Below are 21,569 nucleotides of genomic sequence, written 5' to 3'. Positions count from 1 at the left end.
GATTCAGTTCCCGGCTGGTGTGAGATTCAGTATGGGCTGATGTGCGATTCAGTACCCAGCTGGTGTAGGATTCAGTACCCAGCTGGGATAATATTCAATACCCAGCTGGTGTAGGGTTCAGTACCCAGCTGGTGTAGGCTTCAGTACCCAGCTGGGATAATATTCAATACCTAGCTGGTGTAGGATTCATTACCCAGCTGGTGTGAGATTCAGTACAGAGCTGGTGTAGGATTCAGTACCCAGCTGGTGTGAGATTCATTACCCGGCTGGTGTGAGATTCAATACCCAGCTGGTGTAGGATTCAGTACCCAGCTGGTGTAGGATTCAGTACCCAGGTGGTGTAGGATTCAGTACCCATCTGGTGTAGTATTCAGTACCCAACTGGTGTAGGATTCAGTACCCAGGTGGTGTGGGATTCAGTACCCAGCTGGTGTAGGATTCAGTACCCAGGTGGTGTGGGATTCAGTACCCAGCTGGTGTGATTCATTACCCGGCTGGTGTGAGATTGAATACCCAGCTGGTGTAGGATTCAGTACCCAGCTGGTGTGCGATTCAGAACCCAGCTGGTGTAGGATTCAGTACCCAGCTGGTGTGGGATTCAGTACCCAGCTGGTGTGGGATTCAGTATCCGGCTGGTGTGAGATTCAGTACCCAGCTGGTGTGCGATTCAGAACCCAGCTGGTGTAGGATTCAGTACCCAGCTGGTGTGAGATTCAGTACCTAGCTGGTGTGCGATTCAGTACCCTGCTGGTGTCGGATTCAGTACCCAGCTGGTGTAGGATTCAGTATCCAGCTGGTATAGGATTCAGTAGCCAGCTGGCGTAGGATTCAGTACCCAGCTGGTGTGGGATTCAGTACCCAGCTGGTGTGAGATTCAGTACCCAGCTGGTGTGAGATTTAGTACCCAGCTGGTGTCGGTTCAGTACCGACCTGGTGTGAGATTCAGTACCCAGCTGGTGTGAGATTCAGTTCCCGGCTGGTGTGAGATTCAGTACCCAGCTGGTGTGCGATTGAGTACCCAGCTGGTGTAGGATTCAGTACCCAGCTGGGATAGGATTCAGTACCCAGCTGGCGTAGGATTCAGTACCCAGCTGGCGTGACATTCTGTTCCCAGCTGGTGTGAGATTCTGCACCCAGCTGGTGTCGGCTTCAGTACCCACCTGGTGTGAGATTCAGTACCCAGCTGGTGTGAGATTCAGTACCCAGCTGGTGTAGTATTCAGTACCCAGCTGGTGTAGGATTCAGTACCCAGCTGCTGTTGGATTCAGTACAAAGCTGGTGCATGTTTCAGTACCCAGTTGGTGTGAGATTCAGTACCCAGCTGGTGTGAGATTCAGTACCCATCTGGTATAGGATTCAGTCCCCAGCTGATGTGAGATTCAGTACCCAGTTGGTGTGGGATTCAATACCCAGCTCGTGTGAGATTCAGTACCCGGCTGGTGTGAGATTCAGTACCCAGCTGGTGTGAGATTTAGTACCCAGCTGGTGTAGGGATAAGAACCCAGCTGGTGTGGGATTCAGTACCCAGCTGGTGTGGGATTCAGTACCCGGCTGGTGTGAGATTCAGTATGGGCTGGTGTGCGATTCAGTACCCAGCTGGTGTAGGATTCAGTATCCAGCTGGGATAGGATTCAGTAGCCAGCTGGCGTGGGATTCAGTACCCAGCTGGTGTGGGATTCAGTAGCCAGCTGGTGTGAGATTCATTACCCAGCTGGTGTGAGATTCAGTACCCAGCTGGTGTGAGATTCAGTACCCAGCTGGTGTGTGATTCATTACCCAGCTGGTGTGAGATTTAGTACCCAGCTGGAGTAGGAATCAGAACCCAGCTGGTGTAGGGTTCAGTCCCCAGCTGGTGTGAGATTCAGTACCCAGCTGGTGTGAGATTCAGTACCCAGCTGGTGTGAGATTCAGTAACCAGCTGATGTTGGATTCAGTACACAGATGGTGTGAGATGCAGTACCCAGCTGGTGTAGGATTCAGTACCCAGCTGATGTGAGATTCAGTACCCAGCTGGTGTGGGATTCAGTACCCAGCTCGTGTGAGTTTCAGTACCCGGCTGGTGTGCGATTCAGTACCCAGCTGGTGTAGGATTCAGTAGCCAGCTGGTGTAGGATTCAGTCCCTAGCTGGCATAGGATTCAGTACCCAGCTGGTGTAGGATTCAGTATCCAGCTGGTGTAGGATTCAGATCCCAGCTGGTGTGAGATTCAGTACCCAGCTGGTGTCGGATTCAGTACCCAGCTGGTGTAGGATTCAGTCCCCAGCTGGTGTAGGTCTCAGTACCCAGCTGGTGTGAGATTCAATACCCAGCTGGGTGAGATTCAGTACCCAGCTGGTGTAGGATTCAGTACTCAGCTGGTGTAGGATTCAGTACACAGCTGGTGTAGGATTCAGTACCCAGCTGGTGTGAGATTCAGTACTGAGCTGGTGTGAGATTTACTGCCCAGCTGGTGTGAGATTCAGTACCCAGCTGGTGTAGGATTCCGTACCCAGCGGGTGTGAGATCCTGTCCCCAGCTGGTGTGCGATTCAGTACCCAACTGGTGTTGGATTCAGTACTCAGCTGGTGTAGGATTCAGTACACAGCTGGTGTAGGATTCAGTACCCAGCTGGTGTGAGATTCAGTACTGAGCTGGTGTGAGATTTACTACCCAGCTGGTGTGAGATTCATTACCCAGCTGGTGTGAGATTCAGTACCCAGCTGGTGTGAGATTCAGTACCCAGCTGGTGTCGGATTCAGTACCCAGCTAGTGTAGGATTCAGTACTCAGCTGGTGTAGGAACCAGTACCGAGCTGGTGTGAGATTCAGTACCCAGCTGGTGTGAGATTCAGTACCCAGCTGGTGTGAGATTCAGTACCCAGCTGGTGTAGGATTCCGTACCCAGCGGGTGTGAGATCCTGTCCCCAGCTGGTGTGAGATTCAGCACCCAGCTGGTGTTGGATTCAGTCCCCAGCTGGTGTAGGTTTCAGTACCCAGCTGGTGTAGGATTCAGTACCCAGCTGGTGTGAGATTCAGTACCCAACTGGTGTAGGATTCAGTACCCAGCTGGTGTAGGATTCTGTAACCAGCGGGTGTGAGATTCCGTACCCAGCTGGTGTGAGATTCAGTACCCAACTGGTGTAGGATTCAGTACCCAGCTGGTGTGAGATTCTGTACTCAGCTGGTGTGAGATTCAGTCCCCAACTGGTGTGAGATTCAGCACCCAGCTGGTGTAAGATTCAGTACCCAGCTGGCGTGAGATACAGTACCCAGCTGGTGTGAGATTCTGTACCCAGCTGGTGTGAGATTTAGTACCCAGCTGGTGTAGGGTTCAGTACCCAGCTGGTGTGAGATTCAGTACCCAGTTTGTATGTGATTCAGTACCCAGCTGGTGTCGGGTTCAGTACCCAGCTGGTGTAGGATTCAATACCCAGCTGATGTAGGACTCCGTACCCAGCGGGTGTGAGATCCTGTACCCAGCTGGTGTGAGATTCAGTACCCAGCTGGTGTTGGATTCAGTACCCAGCTGTTATAGGATTCAGTACCCAGCTTGTGTGAGATTCAGTACCCAGCTGGTGTAGGATTCAGTACCCAGCTGGTGTAGGATTCCGTAACCAGCGGGTATGAGATCTTGTACCCAGCGAGTATGAGATCCTGTCCCCAGTGAGTGTGAGATTCAGTACCCAGTTTGTATGAGATTCAGTACCCAGCTGGTGTGAGATTCAGTACCCAGCTGGTGTAGGGTTCACTACCCAGCTGCTGTGAGATTTTGTACCCAGCTGGTGTCGGATTCAGTACCCAGCTGGTATCGGATTCCGCATCCAGCTGGTGTAGGATTCAGTACCCAGCTGGTGTGAGATTCAGTACCCAGCTGGTGTGGGATTCAGTACCCAGCTGGTATTGGGTTCCGCACCCAGCTGGTGTAGGATTCAGTACCCAGCTGGTGTGAGATTCAGTACCCAGCTGGTGTAGGGTTCAGTACCCAGCTGGTGTAGGATTCAGGACCCAGCTGGTGTAGGGTTCAGTACCCAGCTGGTGTAGGATTCAGTACCCAGCTGGTGTAAGATTCAGGACCCAGCTGGTATTGGGTTCCGCACCCAGCTGGTGTAGGATTCAGTACCCAGCTGGTGTAAGATTCAGGACCCAGCTGGTGTAGGGTTCAGTACCCAGCTGGTGTAGGATTCCGTAACCAGCGGGTATGAGATCTTGTACCCAGCGAGTATGAGATCCTGTACCCAGCAAGTGTGAGATCCTGTACCCAGCTGGTGTGAGATTCAGTATCCAGCTGGTGTGCGATTCAGTACCCAGCTGGTGTAGCACTCAGTCCCCAGCTGTTGTGAGATTCTGTACCCAGCTGGTGTAGGATTCAGTACCCAGCTGCTGTGAGATTCTGTACCCAGCTGGTGTCGGATTCAGTACCCAGCTGGTGTGGGATTCAGTACCCAGCTGGTATCGGATTCAGGACCCAGCTGGTGTGAGATTCAGTACCCAGCTGGTGTGAGATTCAGTACCCAGCTGGTGTAGGATTCAGTACCCAGCTGGTGTAGGGATTCAGTACCCAGCTGGTGTGGGATTCAGTATCCAGCTGGTGTAAGATTCAGGACCCAGCTGGTGTGAGGTTCAATACCCAGCTGGTGTGGGATTCAGTACCCAGCTGGTGTAGAATTCAGTACCCAGCTGGTGTGAGATTCAGTACCCAGATGGTATGAGATTCAGTACCCAGCTAGTGTGAGATCCTGTACGCAGCTGGTGCAAGTTTCAGCACCCAGCTGTGTAGAATTCAGTACCCAGCTGTTGTAGGATTCAGTACCCAGCTTGTGTGAGATTCAGTACCCAGCTGGTGTAGGATTCAGTACCCAGCTGGTGTAGGATTCAGTACCCAGCTGGTGTAGGATTCCGTTACCAGCGGGTGTAAGATCTTGTACCCAGCGAGTATGAGATCCTGTACCCAGTGAGTGTGAGATTCAGTACCCAGTTTGTATGAGATTCAGTACCCAGCTGGTGTAGGATTCAGTACCCAGCTGGTGTGAGATTCAGTACCCAGCTGGTGTGAGATTCAGTATCCAGCTGGTGTGAGATCCTGTACCCAGCTGGTGTGAGATTCAGTATCCAGCTGGTGTGTGATTCAGTACCCAGCTGGTGTAGGATTCAGTACCCAACTGCTGTTGGGATTCAGTACCCAGCTGGTGTGGGATTCAGTACCCAGCTGGTGTCGGATTCAGTACCCAGCTGGTATCGGATTCAGGACCCAGCTGGTGTGAGATTCAGTACCCAGCTTGTGTGAGATTCAATACCCAGCTGATGTGAGATTCATTACCCAGCTGGTGTGAAATTCAATACCCAGCTGGTGTGAAATTCAATACCCAGCTGGTGTGGGATTCAGTACCCAGCTGGTGTAGAATTCAGTACCCAGCTGGTGTGAGATTCAGTACCCAGATGGTATGAGATTCAGTACCCAGCTGGTATGAGATTCAGTACCCAGCTGGTGTGAGATTCATTACCCAGCTGGTGTGAGATTCAGTCCCCATCTGGTGTGAGATTCAGTCCCCATCTGGTGTGAGATTTAGTACCCAGCTGATGTAGGATTCAGTACCCAGCTGGTGTGAGATTCAGTACCCAGCTGGTGTTTGTTCAGTACCCAACTGGTGTAGGGTTCAGTCCCCAGCTGGTGTGAGATTCAATACCCAGCTGGTGTGAGATTTAGTACCCAGCTGGTGTGAGATTCATTCCCCAGCTGGTTTCGGATTCAGTACCCAGCTGGTGTGAGATTCAGTACCCAGCTGGTGTGAGATTCAGTACCCTGCTGGTGTGAGATTCTGTACCCAGCTGGTGTGAGATTTAGTAGCCAGCTGGTGTAGGATTCAGTACCCAGCTCGTGTGACATTCTGTAAATTTACCTTTTATTAGCTTGAACCTGTGTCCCCTTGTCTTACTCTTGCAATTTAATTTCAATTTCTATGACTCATGAACATTTCGGATTTACTTTTTCCATTCACTTAACCATCTTGTCTGCCTCTCTGAGATCACCTCTCAGATGCCTCCTTCCAAAGCTGAAAAGCTGAACCCTATCCAATCTTTTTATTATAACTCAGTGCTCTGACACTAGGGATCAACCTCATAGCTCTTTTCTGTATTGCCTCCAGTGCTTGCATACCTCCCGTGTGCCTTGACAACCAGAACTGGACACAGTGGTCAAGGTGTGGTCTGACCAGAGCAATATCAGCATCATCATAGGCAGTCCCTCGGAAGCGAGGAAGACTTGCTTCCACTCCTGAAGTGAGTTCTTTGGTGGTAGAACAGTCTAATACGAGAGCCACAGACTCTGTCACAGCTGGGACAGATAGTTGTTGAGGGAAGGGGTGGGTGGGACTGGTTTGCCGCATGCTCTTTCCACTGCCTGCGCTTGATTTCTGCATGCTCTCGGCGATGAGACTCGAGGTGCTCAGCACCCTCTCGGGTACACTTCTTCCACTTAGGGCGGTCTTTGGCCAAGGACTTCCAGGTGTCAATGGGGATGTCGCACTTTATCAGGGAGGCTTTAAAGGTGTCCTTGTAACGTTTCCGCTGCCCACCTTTGGCTCGTTTGCCGTGAAGGAGCTTCGAGTAGAGCACTTGCTTTGGGAGACTCGTGTCTGGCATGCAAACGATGTGGCCTGCCCAGCGGAGCTGATCAAGTGTGGTCAGTGTTTCAATGCTGGGGATGTTAGCCTGGACGAGGATGCTGATGTTGGTGCGCCTGTCCTCCCAGGGGATTTGTAGGATCTTGCGGAGTCATCGTTGGTGATATTTCTCCAGCGACTTGAGGTGTCTGCTATACGTGGTCCATGTCTCTGAGCCATACAGAAGGGCAGGTATTACTACAGCCCTGTAGACATGAGCTTGGTGGCAGTTTTGGAGGCCTGGTCTTCAAACACTCTTTTCCTCAGGCGGCCGAAGGCTGCACTGGCCCACTGGAGGCGGTGGTGGATCTTGTCGTCGATGTCTGCTCTTGTTGATAGGAGGCTCCAGAGATATGGGAAGTGGTCCATGGTGTCCAGGGCTGCGCCGTGGATCTTGATGACTGGGGGGCAGTGCTGTGTGGTGAGGACAGGCTGGTGGAGGATGTTTAGCGTAAGGCTCATGCTTTCGTACGCCTCAGTAAATACGTCGACTATGTCCTGGAGTTCATTCTCTGTATGTGTACGGACGCAGGCATCGTCCGCGTACTGTAGCTCGACGGCAGAGGTTGGGGTGGTATTGGACCTGGCCTGGAGACGGCGCAAGTTGAACAGGTTCCCACTGGTTCTGTAGTTTAGTTCCACTCCAGCGGGGAGCTTGTTGACTGCGAGGTGGAGCATGGCAGTGAGAAAGATTGAGAAGAGGGTTGGGGCGATGACACAGCCCTGTTTGACCCCGATCCGGACGTGGATTGGGTCTGTGATGGCTCCCCCACTCCAAACAACTCCCACCAGCTCTCGGCAACTTCCCACCCTCCAACCCACTACCCCCCCTTCCGCTGTCTAAACCTCCCTTAACCAAATAGACCCTAATAGGGGGTCCTGAGCACGTAAACCCAAACCCTTCCCCTTTACCCTAGTCCCATCCCTGCGAGTCCCACGAGTTCAGGCCATTCGGGCCTACCGAAGGCTTCCCACCACATCACCCATCGGCGACCCCCAACGATCTCCGGTGACCTCCGACGTACTCCGGCGACCTCTGATGACCTCCGACGACCTCCGGAGGTGGCGTCCTCGACCTGGACCTGGCTATCAGGCCTCCACCCCACCCTACCTCCAGCGGTGAACTGATCGGAACATCTCCAGTGACGGCAGATGGGTCTTTCCTCCACGATGGAATCTGGGCCACCTCGGCGACGGCTGGACCTCCCGTGGCGACAGACGACCCCCTCCGCAACGACGACCGGGTCCCCCTCTCTTATGACGGCAACTGGCCTCCCCTCCTCCAGAGCAATATACAGCTTTAGCAGGATCCCTTGACTTGTACTCTGCTGTTTTGGCTCTGTAGTTTAACATTCTATTGACCTTGTTGATTGTTGCTCTCCATTGATGGAACATGTTGAGTATTCAAGGCTCCTAGTTCCCTCTTAGCTTCCTCCTGGGGTACTTCAACGTAATTTATGGAGTACACTTCATTCTAGGGGCAATATTTTACACTTAACTGCATTAAATTTTATTGTTATTGTTCTGCCCACTTAAATGGTTTGTCCAATTTATTCAGTAATTTCTGCATTCCTCTGATCGTAATGTCTGTCCTAGTTTGGTATCATCTGCAAATGTAACCACTTTTGCTGAATACAAGTTAGTAATGTATATTAGAAACAATATTGGCCCCAAAATCAAAGCCTTGAGCAGCTCATCGTGACATAAATCCTATAATAAGCACTCAGTGTTTTCTACTCTTCACCCAATGTCTTATCTATTCAGAGGGTTTATCCAGAATCCCCACATTAAATAAGTAGCCTTTATTTGCTTTCAGCCCTTTTAGCCTATCTACAATTACCATCTCATTTATATTGAAGTGATTTGTATTACTTAGTATCTGGTGTGTCAGAGTCAGTACCTGGTCAGTGCGGCTCAGTGTCTGGTCAGAATGGCTCAGTGAAGGAAATGATGGATCCTGTCGGACGGTTCCCCGAGCAGACTGTCAAACTCGTTTGGCAGAATGTCTCATCGCCAGAGCTTTCACACAAGCAGCGGTGAGAAGGACCCTACCTGTCAGATCCTTCATACACAGCCGGGGTTCCAGAGACACGGCACTCTGCCCCCGAGTCGGCTGTGGTGTGGACGAGACTGTCATCCATCTCCTTCGGGATTGCCCCTTTGCAAGGCAGGTTTGGAAGAAGATGCAGTGATTGCTGTCGAGGTTCATCCCAAGCAGCTCCGTAACACAGGACTCTGTGTTCTGCGGACTGTTCCCAGGGATGTACACCAAGACAGACATCATCTGCTGCTGGAGAGCCATCAACTCGGTGAAAGACGCACTTTGGTCTTCCCGAAACTTGCTGGTCTTCCACAGCAAGGAGATGTTAACGGCCGAGTGTTGTAGACTGGCACAATCCAAGGTCCAGGAGTACATGCTGAGGGACGCACTAAAGATTGGTGCAGTCGCCGCAAAGGCACGATGGGGAAGAGCCACAGTTTAAAGCCCTCCCGCCACAGTAAACCCAGGGGCTGGAATCAGACCCCCCTCGGGCTGTACTTGTTAATCTGCTTGTATACATAGAGCACCATGTACTGAAAAACACCTGTGTTGTGCCATGTATAATGAAAGTCTCTGCACTGTTTAGTAACTTGTAAAGAAATGTAAATGTATTCTCATCCGTTCCGTGTACTGCTTTCATCTGCATAGTGCTACATGTAACGTGATTCGTGATCGGTATTGAAATGTATCCTGGAATGTAATATAAACCTGTTCTCATCTGCTCCATGTAATACCCTTATTTGCACAGTACTACATGTAACATGATTTAAGGATTATACTAAACTGTACATTGAAATGAAATGCATGTTAGTTGTATGGAATGAATTGTATGGAATTGCTGACCGCAAGATACTCAACTATTTGCCAATGTATTGTGAAAATTTTATATGAATAACGTATATTTTTGGAAAAAAAAAACCTGGTCAGAATGGCTCAGTACCTGGTCAGTATGGCTCAGTGTCTGGTCAGTACGGCTCAGTGTCTGGTCAGTACGGCTCAGTACCTGGTCAGTATGGCTCAGTGTCTGGTCAGTACGGCTCAGTACCTGGTCAGTACGGCTCAGTGCCTGGTGGGTATAGTTCAGTTCCACATCACAGGCTGTACGTGCCCACTGTACTTGTGGGATGTCCACTATCTTAGTTTTCAAATTAATCCTGAAGGTGAGATTTCCTCTTTAAAAAAAAATGGGTGCATTCCACTGCAATTTTGATGTATTAACTCAAGCTTGTGCTTTGGAAGTTGAATTGGATCTCGTCCCTAATATAGAGTTTATCAGTTCCTACCTGTTGTTGCACACGGAGGTGAAGGTCCTGTATCGGTTTGACCAACAGTTGTCCTCACAAACTGGGGGCAGGAGTGCAGCTGAACAGCCCGTGATCCGCGAGATGGTGTCCAGGTCACTCTGTGTTAATAGATCTGCGGGATACACACGTTCATGAGAAAATTGTAATCTCTGGAAAACATGGTCCTTACCAAGGTTCCACTGACTGTAATACGCCAAGCTCCAAACTGAACGTGGCTGCTCTACCCCATGTTAAGGTTTTATTGTAAGTGCCACATATTGTTTAATTTATGCAAGATGGTAAATTCATTTCCCAACAAAAATGTACGTGATGATTCATGCTCCCACCACTTAATACATTATTCCTATCGGGATTGTTTCAGGCGAGCTGGGATTGGAATTGCCTTGTCTGTTGGCAGAAAGATTTGTGTTTTTTGCTGGAGCAATTCCTTAACAAGCCTCAATGAGGATCATACCATCCCTGGGCAGGAGATATCTGGCAGTATAGGTGGCAGCACCATCTTGTATCCAGCAGCTGGAAGGTGAGGGCAGGGATGGATGCCCCTCTTGTTTTGCCACCCTGTGAGATCAGAATACTGCTGTGTGGGGAGTCATGTGCACAAGGCCATGCCCTGCGGCCAAACTGACCTGATGCATTGAGCGAGCGTTTGTGGATGTGGTTGGCATTGCGAAGGATGAGGCCCAGTGCAGTTTCCATGTACTCCGCCGATCGCACCGCAGTTCTGGTCTCTGCCATAGGCTGCTTGAAGTAGGCTAGAAGGTCGGCTGAGGTCAAGGCCCTTTTAGTGAGCTTCAGTTTGTGGCTTAAATAAAGAAAGCAACAAATATTAAATATCATATAATATATTAGATATCATATAACAGTTATCAAATAAAACAGATAGCAGATAACAAAACATATATTGTATCGCAGATAACCACAGATCTTGATTTATATAACACTTAATAAACATTCCAAGGTGTTTCACAGAAGCATAAAGAATAAAATAAAGAATATCAAGAACAACAGTACCGGTTAACAAATAGCAAATAACAGATCACAAGATAATTACAGATGAGGAAAGCCATTCGGACAATCTTAATGCATCCATTCAGAATGACCTAAAGTTTTCTCCTCTCCTTGCAGTATCCCATTGGTTATGAAATGATTCCAGAACTTTCACCTCCATCACTTTATCGGCGAGTCCGTTCCATGTGTTGATCACTTTTTGTGTGAGGAAAAATGCCCTGATATCAATCCTGAAGTTATCACTTATGAGTTTGAATCTGTGTCCATTGTCCCACTCTCAATTTAATTTCATGTAACATACCTTTTCTCTTCCCCGAATGATCTTATATACCTCTATAAGATCTCCTCCTGTCAAGGATAAGGAGCCCAAGTTTATCCAGTCCTTCCTCATAACGCAGACTCCTGACACTGAGGTTGAGTCTCATGGCTCCTCTTTGCACTGTTACAATACTTGAATGTCTGCCTTGTGTCTTAGTGACCAGAAATGGACATAATACACAAGGTGTGGTGTGACCAAAGCACTATACGGTTTGATTATGACTTTCTACAACCTTAGCTATATAGTTTAGCAATCCATTGGCTTTGTTGATTGCTTCTCTGCATTGGTTGATCTTTAGTCTGATAGGATTCCAAAGTCCCTTTCAACTTTAACCTGAGCTATTTGAACACTCTGCATGAAGTATGCAATACATTTCATCTGCTATTTTTCTGACCATTTGCATATTTTGTCCAACTCATTCTGAGCTGCTTGTACTGATGTCATTGGCCCTCCCGGTTTGGTGCCATCTGCAAATTTGAACAATTTGCATTGGGTTTCTGACTGCAAGTCATTGATGTAAATTAGAAAAAATAATGGTCCCAACACCAATCCCTAGGCACGGTGTTGATTTCTTCCCTCCAGCATGACATACTAGAGGGCACATAACAGATAAAAGAAAGCAGATAACAGATACCAGATAATAGAACAGAAAGGAATAAACAGCTGGCAGGTTGCACAACAGAACTTAGACAATATAACATATCAAATAACAGAAAACATAGATATCAGATCACGGAGAGCAGATAGCAAAGCACAATTAGCAGATAACTGATTGCATATAATACATCAAATAACAGAGAACAGAAAACAGACAGGACAAACTAGCAGATAACAGATAGCAGGTAACACAATAGAAGGCAGATAACATAGCAGATGTCAAAAGATAACAGGAGAGATAACAGATAGCAGATGGCTTATTATATAACAGATAGAAATTAATAGATAACATAACAGTACATACAGTAGAAACAAAATAACATAAAAGATCACAGATATCAGATCACATATCAGAGAGTTTGGCTTAGTGATAGCCTTCTTCTGAGCCAAGTGATCATGGATTCAAACCCCAGGATTTGAGCATATAATCCAGGTTGCCACCAGTGCAGTACTGAGGGATTGCTGCTTTGTTGGAGGTCCCTCTCCGACTGCATAAATGGTTCCAGGCCTTAAATACTCCCTGACACCTAGCAAGCAGATCCTCTTAAACCTCACCTTTGTTTCCCAGTCAAATCATCCACTCATTCCTTCCCAGTCCCCAGCTCCCTTCCAGACCCATGCTCTGGTGTTGATTGCAGTCATGTGTTAGTTTGTACATTCTGTAGAGGTCAGACTCTCCCTGAGGCTGAACCAGACTGTTTGCAAACTTGGTGTCACATTTGATCCCGAGATATCTGCACCATCACTAAGACTGCTTATCTCCACCTTTATAACATCGCCCAACTGCGCCCCAGCCTCAGCTCATTCGCTGCTGAAACTCTCATCCATTTTTACATCTAGACCAACGCACTCCTGGCTGATCTCCCATCTTCCACACTCCATAAATTTAAGCTCATCCGAAACTCTGCTGTCCATATCTGAACTCAGACCAAGTCCAGTTCACCTATCACCCCTGTGTAGGCTGACCTATATTGGCTCCCGGTCTGGCCATGCCTCGATTTTAAAATTCTCATCCTAGTTATCAAATTCCTCTATGGGCTCACCCTCCCTATCTCCTCCAGTCCTACAACACTCTGAGATGTCAGTGCTCCTCCAATTCTGGCCTCTTGCGCATCCCCGATTTTAATCATTCCATTTACCAAGGGGCTAAGCTCTGGAATTTTTTTCCATAAACCTCTCTGTCTCTCTACCTCTTTTTCCTCCTTTAAGATGCTCCTTAAAACCTACCTGCTTCATCTGCTGTAATCCCCTTATGTGGCCTTTTTTTTTGGTAACGTTCCTGTTAAGCGCCTTGGAACATTTTACTATGTTAAATGCACTATATAAATACAAGTTTTATTGTTGTTGACTGAAAACTCGTACCAATACCAGATTATAAAACAGATATCAGAACATAGCAGCTCACTCAAACACAGTATACCTTCAAAGCAGCACACCTTAAAGAGAAACGCACCAGCAGATTATTAACCCTCACTACTGAACCCTCTACTCTTCATCTGTGAGCAGCACCATTGGATTTAACTAGTGCATTTAAACATTAAATTCTCTCCACTTGCCTGGATGAGTGCAGCTCTAACAACAATCAAGAAGCTCGACACCATCCAGGACAAAGCAGCCCGCTTGATCGGCGCCCATCCACCACCTTAAACATTCACTCCCTCTACCACCAGCATACCATGCCTGCAGTGTGTACCATCTACAAGATGCACTGTAGCAAATCGCCAAGGTTTCTTCGGCAGCACCTCCAAAACCCACGACTTCTACCACATAGAAGGACAGGGCAGCAGGAGCATGGGAACACCACCACTCCATGTTTCCCTCCAAATCAGACACCATCCCGACTTGGAAGTGTATCGCTGTTCATTCATCATCGCTGGGTCAAAATCCTGGAACTTCCTCCGTAACAGCACTACGGGAGTACTTTCACCACACAGACTGCATCGGTTCAAGAAAGTGGCTCACGATCACCTTCTCAAGGGCAATTAGGGCTGGGCAATAAATGCAGGCCTTGCCGGCAATGCCCACATCCCATGAACAAATAAATTTTAAAAAAATTAAACGAGTTTGCTTCATATAACTGGCTCCCATCTGAGGTCAGTGTTACTGAGGTAATTACTCACCTCTCTCTGGTCTCTTTATATGCTTTGTCTACCATTTTGATGGCTTCCTGTACAGTGTTGTGTATGAACAGACTGCCCAGGGCTTCCTCAGAACCTGTACACACAGGAGGAACACAGCAGCTTCAGCCACACCGTCAATTGAGAAACTATGGGCTTTAAGGAGCGTCTTAAAGGAGGAAAGAGATGTAGAGAGGCAGCGAGGTGATTATTAAAAATAAGTAGATCTATAACAAGTGAGTAGGGAATTGAGCCCAGGCGATAAATCAGAACAGTTTGATGAAGTGATAGGTAGAATGGGATGGAGTAGGACACAACCTTTTAGCTGAAGCAGGAATTGTTTCCTGTTTTCTGACAACTGGGAGTGGCAAGTCTGGGGCCTGACAAAGAAAATCACAACTGCTCTCACTACTGCTAATGACTCTCCAGTGTCCTTTCCCATTACTGAATGGGGGAGGGGAGAGATGCTGATAACAAACAGGAGCTCTGTAAATGGTCAGTATTGCTGTCAATCATTAAAAATCCTGGTGCATTATGCACACGAACTCTTATCATTCCCTCTTTTCCTCTCTCATTCTAAAATATGACTGCTTACTGGTCTCAGAAGACTGACACTGGTACATTCTGGCAGTTGTACTCATTCAAGTGAGCTAGTAGTTAACACAGGGGTAGCTGTGAGAAGCTCATGGAGCTCAAATGACCAGGTACATGAAAGAGGGACATGCCTCTGAAGACAGACATTGCTGGAGAGATTTCAAACACAGAAAAGGCAACTGTACAGGTAACTGGGATTTTATTTTTGTAACGTGTCTAATTTTTGTGTTTGTTAAGTTAGAAATTATTTTTAGTACCGTCTCCCTGCTTTATTAACAAAACAAGATAGTCACTAAAAGAATTTTCAAAAGGTAATTTGAGTTATCTAATTGTGTCACTTCTTTCCATTTATTGTGTTTGCCAATTCTTCATTGACCATTTTCAATTGGTTCATTTGTTGGTTTCCTATCTATTCAGTGGTGGTTTGTTGCTTTTTATGAATATAGCAATTGAGCCCATCATGATTTTATAGTCTAACATATGGTGTCAAATCTCTAATGACTTTTGAAGTAGCTATCCTAGCAGATCTCTTGTGGCATTGATCAGAGTGAAATACAATTTTATAACAGTAGGAGAGCCATGCAACACATAATTTACTATCAATGGTGTCTATTCTCGGCTCCTTCGCGAAGGAGCGGTGAGAGATTGCAAAGGGGCGTGATCGGGGCCCAGGGAAGGCGTGAGTTCGGGGCCAGGGACCCAGGAGCAGCACGGGCCAGCCCACACTGCGATATGTGTGCGCACTAGGTCCATGCAGCAGAGCAGGTCTCCAGTCGTCTTGGATAATCCTTGCCACTGGACCAAGACCTAGTTCTGTCAAGCCCATGTGGTGGCTGCTGTGCAACAGCCACCACACATTAAAAAAATCCACACCAGGCATCTTCCACCCTTCAGGATGTAGGTCAGGACCTGGAATTTTAGGTCCTTCATTGGAATACCTGTGAACTTATCCTTTTTTGGCGTGGAAGCAAGTCATCCTCGTTTTGAGGGCTGCCCATGATGATGATGATGATGATGATTCTCGGCATCGCCGAGAGCATGCAGAAATCTAGCGCAGGCAGCGGAAAGAGCGTGCGGCAAACAAGTCCCACCCACCCCTTCCCTCAATGACTATCTGTCCCACCTGTGACAGGGACTGTGGTTCTCATATTGTACTGTTCAGCCACCTAAGGACTCATTTTAAGAATGGAAGCAAGTCTTCCTCGATTCCGAGGGACTGCCTATGATGATGATGATGATGATTCTACTTGTTTTTGATTCTTATGTTCCTTACCTCTTCAATTCTGATTTGCTACTGTTTTACTTTGAGTCAATCATAAAGTGTGATGGCTGAAATGTGACAGGAAGTGTGATGCTTAGAGAAAGTGCGCGCTATACACAAGGCTTTTAATATATTCGGTATATTATGTAGATGTCAATGTTTCCTAATGCAACATATATAATGGAAAAACATTGCGCCAAATTTCCTCAGGGATTCCACCGAACTCCTCCAACCATTATAACTGGATTCCAGAGAAACTACTGCAAAAAGGCATGGCTGCTTGTGTTGGGTCCCTGTTGATTCTGGGATTTTTTTGGTCAGTCTTGTAAGAAGTGTGGTCTCTACCAGCCCCTTAAAAGGTCAATAATTAAAGAGGACAGAGCCAATGTTGGAAATTCCCATTTCCTCAGCTCAGGAGAAATCTGGCATATTACTGGAGCCCAGTACGATGAATGAGCTGAGGCATACCGGCCTCCAGATGGGCACAAATGGGCCCCACTGGGGGGGAGGTCCAAACCAAGGGAGGAGCCTGGACCCTTGAAGAAAGGGACAGCACGTTTGTATTCCCAAAGAATCTGTATCTACTCCCTCACATAGAGGCCGAAGGGGAGATGGCTGGGTTTTTGGGGGAGGGATTGGACCTCTTCTCTCCGCCCCCCCCTCACCAGATGGCAGGCAGGGGATTTTCTGACCACAGGGGGCAGGTGGGCAGCAATCTGTAGTGGTTCTTATGTTCCTTACCCCACGTAAATGAGATGCCCTCCTGCTGATCTCATAAAATGTCAGTGGGTCAATGCTGGAGCACATCGGCAGGCACAATCCCTACGGTTACCCCCGAATTGTGGTCTGCCAATTATCGTGCTCTATTAAACCCCTTTATAATTTTAAAGAACTCTATTGGATCACCCCTCAGCCTTCTCTTTCTGGAGAAAAGAGCCCAGCTTCTTCAGTCTTTCCTGATAAGTATAGCCTCTCAGTTGTAGCATCATCCTTCTGAATGTTTTTGGCCTTATCCATTACCTCTTTATAAAATGGTGACCGGAACTGTGTACACTACTCCAAGTATCGTCTACTCAAAGTTTGATACAATTACGTGAATGTTGTAATGTACTCTACACAGTGCTGCTCCCTCTGATTTGATTTATCCGGGCATCGTTTCGCTAGTATTTTCAGTTAGATTAAACTTATTTCAGGCGACAGCACCAAAGTCTCTCCTACTCTGTGACATTATGAGACACGTTGGGGGATTCACGCTTAGTTTCTTACCTGCATGGACTCCGTCAGTCCGTGGCATGAAAAATCCAGTAATGAACGCGCCCAGGAACCACATGGGCACCATTCTGAACAAAACACATTCAGTACATGAGTCAGACTGACAGTGCAGAGATGAAAGCAAGTCCAGCTGAATATATCGTATTAAAAAGCGGTATAGCAAAGAGTTACGCAGTTGCACCAACCATGCAGTGAGTCACATCAAACCCGCACTCAGTCATAGCCCCAACCCAACACCCAGTCACAACACCAGACCAACACCCAGTCACAACACCAACCCAAGACCCAGTCACAACACCAAACCAGCACACAGTCACAAACCGGACCAGCACCCAGTCATAACACCAGACCAGCACCCAGTCACAACACCAGACCAACACCCAGCCACAACACCAGACCAGCACCCAGTCACAACACCCAGCCACAACACCAGACCAGCACCCAGTTACAACACCAGACCAGCACCCAGTCACAACACCAGAACCCAGTCACAACACCAGACCAACACCCAGTCACAACACCAGAACCCAGTCACAACACCAGAACCCAGACACAACACCAGACCAGCACCCAGTCACAACACCAAAACCCAGTCACAACACCAGAACCCAGTCACATAACCAACGCAGCAACCAGTCACAACACCAGACCAGCACCCAGTCACAACACCAACCCAACACCCAGTTACAACACCAGAACCCAATCACAACACCAGAACCCAGTCACACAACCAACCCAGCATCCAGCCTCGTGACTAACACAGCACACCATCACAACAACAACCCAACACCTAATTAAATCACTAACCCAACAATAGTTACGGTTCCAACCAGCACCCCTTACCAAGGCAACATGTTAGTCCAACACCAATCAAATAAGCAAACTAACACCCTTCATCCAGTCAACCGTACCAACTCCTGGCCCACTCACACCAACCCAGTGCCCAATTTCTCAGCAATGCTCTCGCCCACTCATGCTGTCACACCAACCCAGGATCTAGTCACAAGCCTAGCACCTAGCCCCAGCATCAGTACAGCCAGTGTAGGCTGCGTTACTGCTTTTGAAGAAACTGAGTGATGGAGTTTCTAGGTTTCTATGGTAGGGTGAATCAGACGAGTGCGTACTCCATCAACCAGATTGGGCTTTGTCAAATCCCAGTTAAAACAAAGCAAAGAAATATCTGTAATATAAATGAGAGTTTAGGAAACTTTCAAACGAAATGTAAAAGGCAAGTGTGAGAATACAGAAACCCAGTCAGTGGTTGATGATGCACTTTGAGATAGACAGTTACATAGAATCATGGGGTGTAAAGTGGATAGGGTAATCTATAAAAACTAACACTACAACAAAAGGAACAACAACAAGGCAAAACGGACCCTGGCAACATTACCTGCAGTGAAACCACATCACAAGGGACCATTGACACTCCCCCACCACCTGTCAGTCACAATATTAACTCACACATCTTAAGGATGCAGTTACACTATGGGATGATGGAAAAAATTCAAACCCAATCACTTTCCTCTTACAGCCAAGTCACTGGGGCTGAAGCTAGCAGTGAGACTCCAGCTGTAGGGCTCGCTCCCTTCAATTACACCAAACGCAATTGTATTTCTGCGCTGCCCAATGGAAGGATATGAATTTCCTTTTAGAAACATAGAAACATAGAAAATAGGTGCAGGAGTAGGCCATTCGGCCCTTCGAGCCAGCACCACCATTCAATAAGATCATGGCTGATCATTCCCTCAGTAATCTTTTCCTGCTTTCTCTCCTTGATACCTTTAGCCGTAAGAGCCATATCTAACTCCCTCTTGAATATATCCAATGAACTGGCATCAACAACTCTCTGCGGCAGGGAATTCCACAGGTTAACAACTCTCTGAGTGAAGAAGTTTCTTCTCATCTCAGTCCTAAATGGCCTCCCCCTTATCCTAAGACTGTGTCCCCTGGTTCTGGATTTCCCCAACATCGGGAATATTCTTCCCGCATCTAACCTGTCCAGTCCCATCAGGATCTTATATGTTTCTATGAGATCCCCTCTCATCCTTCTAAACTTCAGTGTATAAAGGCCCAGTTGATCCAGTCTCTCCTCATATGTCAGTCCAGCCATCCTGGAAATCAGTCTGGTGAACCTTCGCTGCACTCCCTCAATAGCAAGAATGTCCTTCCTCAGATTAGGAGACCAAAACTGAACACAATATTCCAGGTGAGGCCTCACCAAGGCTCTGTATAATTACAGTAAGACCTCCCTGCTCCTATACTCAAATCCCCTCGCTGTGAAGGCCAACATACCATTTGCCTTCTTCACTGCCTGCTGTACCTGCATGCCAACTTTCAATGACTGATGAACCATGACACCCAGGTCTCATTGCACCTCCCCTTTTCCTAATCTGCCGCCTTTCAGATAATATTCTGCCTTTGTGTTTTTGCCCCCAAAGTGGATAACCTCACATTTATCCACATTATACTGCATCTGCCATGCATTTGCCCACTCATCTAATCTATCCAAGTCACCTTGCAACCTCTTAGCATCCTCCTCACAGCTCACACCACCACCCAGTTTAGTGTCATCTGCAAACTTGGAGATATTACACTCAATTCCTTCATCTAAATCATTAATGTATATTGTAAAGACTGAACCTTGCGGCACCCCACTAGTCACTGCCTGCCATTCTGAAAAGGATCCGTTTATCCCGACTCTCTGCTTCCTGTCTGCCAACCAGTTCTCTATCCACGTCAGTACATTACCCCCAATATCATGTGCTTTGATTTTGCACACCAATCTCTTGTGTGGAACCTTGTCAAAAGCCTTTTGAAAGTCCAAAAACACCACATCCACTGGTTCTCCCTTGTCCACTCTACTAGTTACATCCTCAAAAAATTCCAGAAGATTTGTCAAGCATGATTTCTCTTTCATACTAACCCATAATGATCTCCAATCTAAAATGTAGATGTCATTACGCTATCCCTAAAATCCGAATGTCAGACTCACTGAAGTATATGTACATAGTGCTGGGCAGATGGATTATCACTCACCTCCTGTAAGTTTCAGATTCTTTGACTCTGTTGCTGACACTCATCCTATTTAACGGCAGAGCCGCTCCCACAGGCTGCATAGACTGACACCCCTTTCTGGCTACTCAAGTTACCAATGCAACAAATGTATCGCGTCTGCTTTACGTTGGTGTGACAATCTATGTTTAGTCAGGCATATTGAGCGTGCAATCACAAGACTAACAGCAACACTGGGGGTGCCAACCAATCACCTGTTACATTTATAATATGGGGTTGAAGTAATACCAGTACTGAACCAGTTATTATGGGATGGATTCCACTGCATTACAATTTCCAAGAGTTTGAAATCCTCTACACCAACAACAGTCTCAGTCCAACCAGGGTTTGATTGGCTCAAATTAATAGATTGGGCTAGATTTTGACTGTGTGCCATATTATAAAATGGGCGATATCGGCTCAGCTGTCTGTTGTACTCCCGAGTTTTATTTCCATTGACTTCAAATGGGCTGGGAATTCGCTATTGCCTGTTTATCGCACAAAGTCAAAATCTACCCCATCGTGTTTCATATTCTTCTAATTTATGAGGGAACTTGCAAAGTAAAATGATTTCTCAAAGCTTAGTGATGCCCTGTGATCAGTTACAAAATGTTTGTTTCTTGCTGTGTATAAAAGATCCATTAATATAACCAATGGAAATGGAAATAATAACAGCACAAATACAGTGAAATCCAATCCAGCAGCAATTTAGCTACTAATTCAAAATATCGACTTAGCAACAGTGACATCAGGCTACTGTAATTGGAATCGACCAGCTCCGTTGGGCGGGCCACATCATCCGCATGCCTGACACGAGACTCCCAAAACAAGTGTTCTATTCGGAACTCCTACACGGCAGGTGAGCCCCAGATGGGCAGAGGAAACACTTCAAGGACACCCTCAAAGCCTCCTTGATAAAGTGCAACATCCCCACTGGCACCTGGGAATCACTGGCTCGAGACCGCCCTAAATGGAGGAAGAGCATCCGGGAGGGCTCTGGGCACCTCGAGTCTCGTCGCCGAGAGCATGCTAAGGACAAGCGCAGGCAATGGAAAGAGCGTGCAGCAAACCAGATTCCCCACCCATCCTTTCCTTCAACCACTGTCTGTCCCACCTGTGACGGAGACTGTAATTCCCGTATTGTCACCTGAGAACTCATTTTTGGAGTGGAAGCAAGTCTTCCTCAATTTCGAGGGACTGCCTATGATAATGAATTGGAATTGCCCAAACAAAGTTGTAAAGGTGTTTGTTCATTGCAATGCATCAGATCTGTTGCTGTTTTACCAGCCCTGCATATTACTGCTGCTT

At 47.4% G+C, this 21,569-nt stretch overlaps 1 protein-coding gene across 1 annotated transcript in view; it reads right to left on the bottom strand.

Moving 5' to 3' along the window:
* The window catches only part of LOC139226457 (myeloperoxidase-like), a 114,123-nt gene extending 96,840 nt beyond the window's left edge, over nt 1–17,283 (bottom strand). Inside the window, exons 1-4 of the mRNA XM_070857240.1 lie at nt 17,205–17,283; nt 14,087–14,180; nt 10,609–10,784; nt 9,962–10,094 (exon numbers count right to left, since the gene is read on the bottom strand). Of these exons, the coding sequence (XP_070713341.1) occupies nt 9,962–10,094; nt 10,609–10,784; nt 14,087–14,180; nt 17,205–17,277 (476 nt within the window). The 5' untranslated portion in view covers nt 17,278–17,283. The remainder of the gene's footprint in view (nt 1–9,961; nt 10,095–10,608; nt 10,785–14,086; nt 14,181–17,204) is intronic.
* Between the last annotated feature and the right edge of the window lie 4,286 nt (nt 17,284–21,569).

This window comes from Pristiophorus japonicus, chromosome 16 (genome assembly GCF_044704955.1).
Source record: "Pristiophorus japonicus isolate sPriJap1 chromosome 16, sPriJap1.hap1, whole genome shotgun sequence".
In the NCBI taxonomy this organism is placed as follows: domain Eukaryota; kingdom Metazoa; phylum Chordata; class Chondrichthyes; family Pristiophoridae; genus Pristiophorus; species Pristiophorus japonicus.
This window is presented reverse-complemented; position numbering and strand designations above follow the sequence as displayed.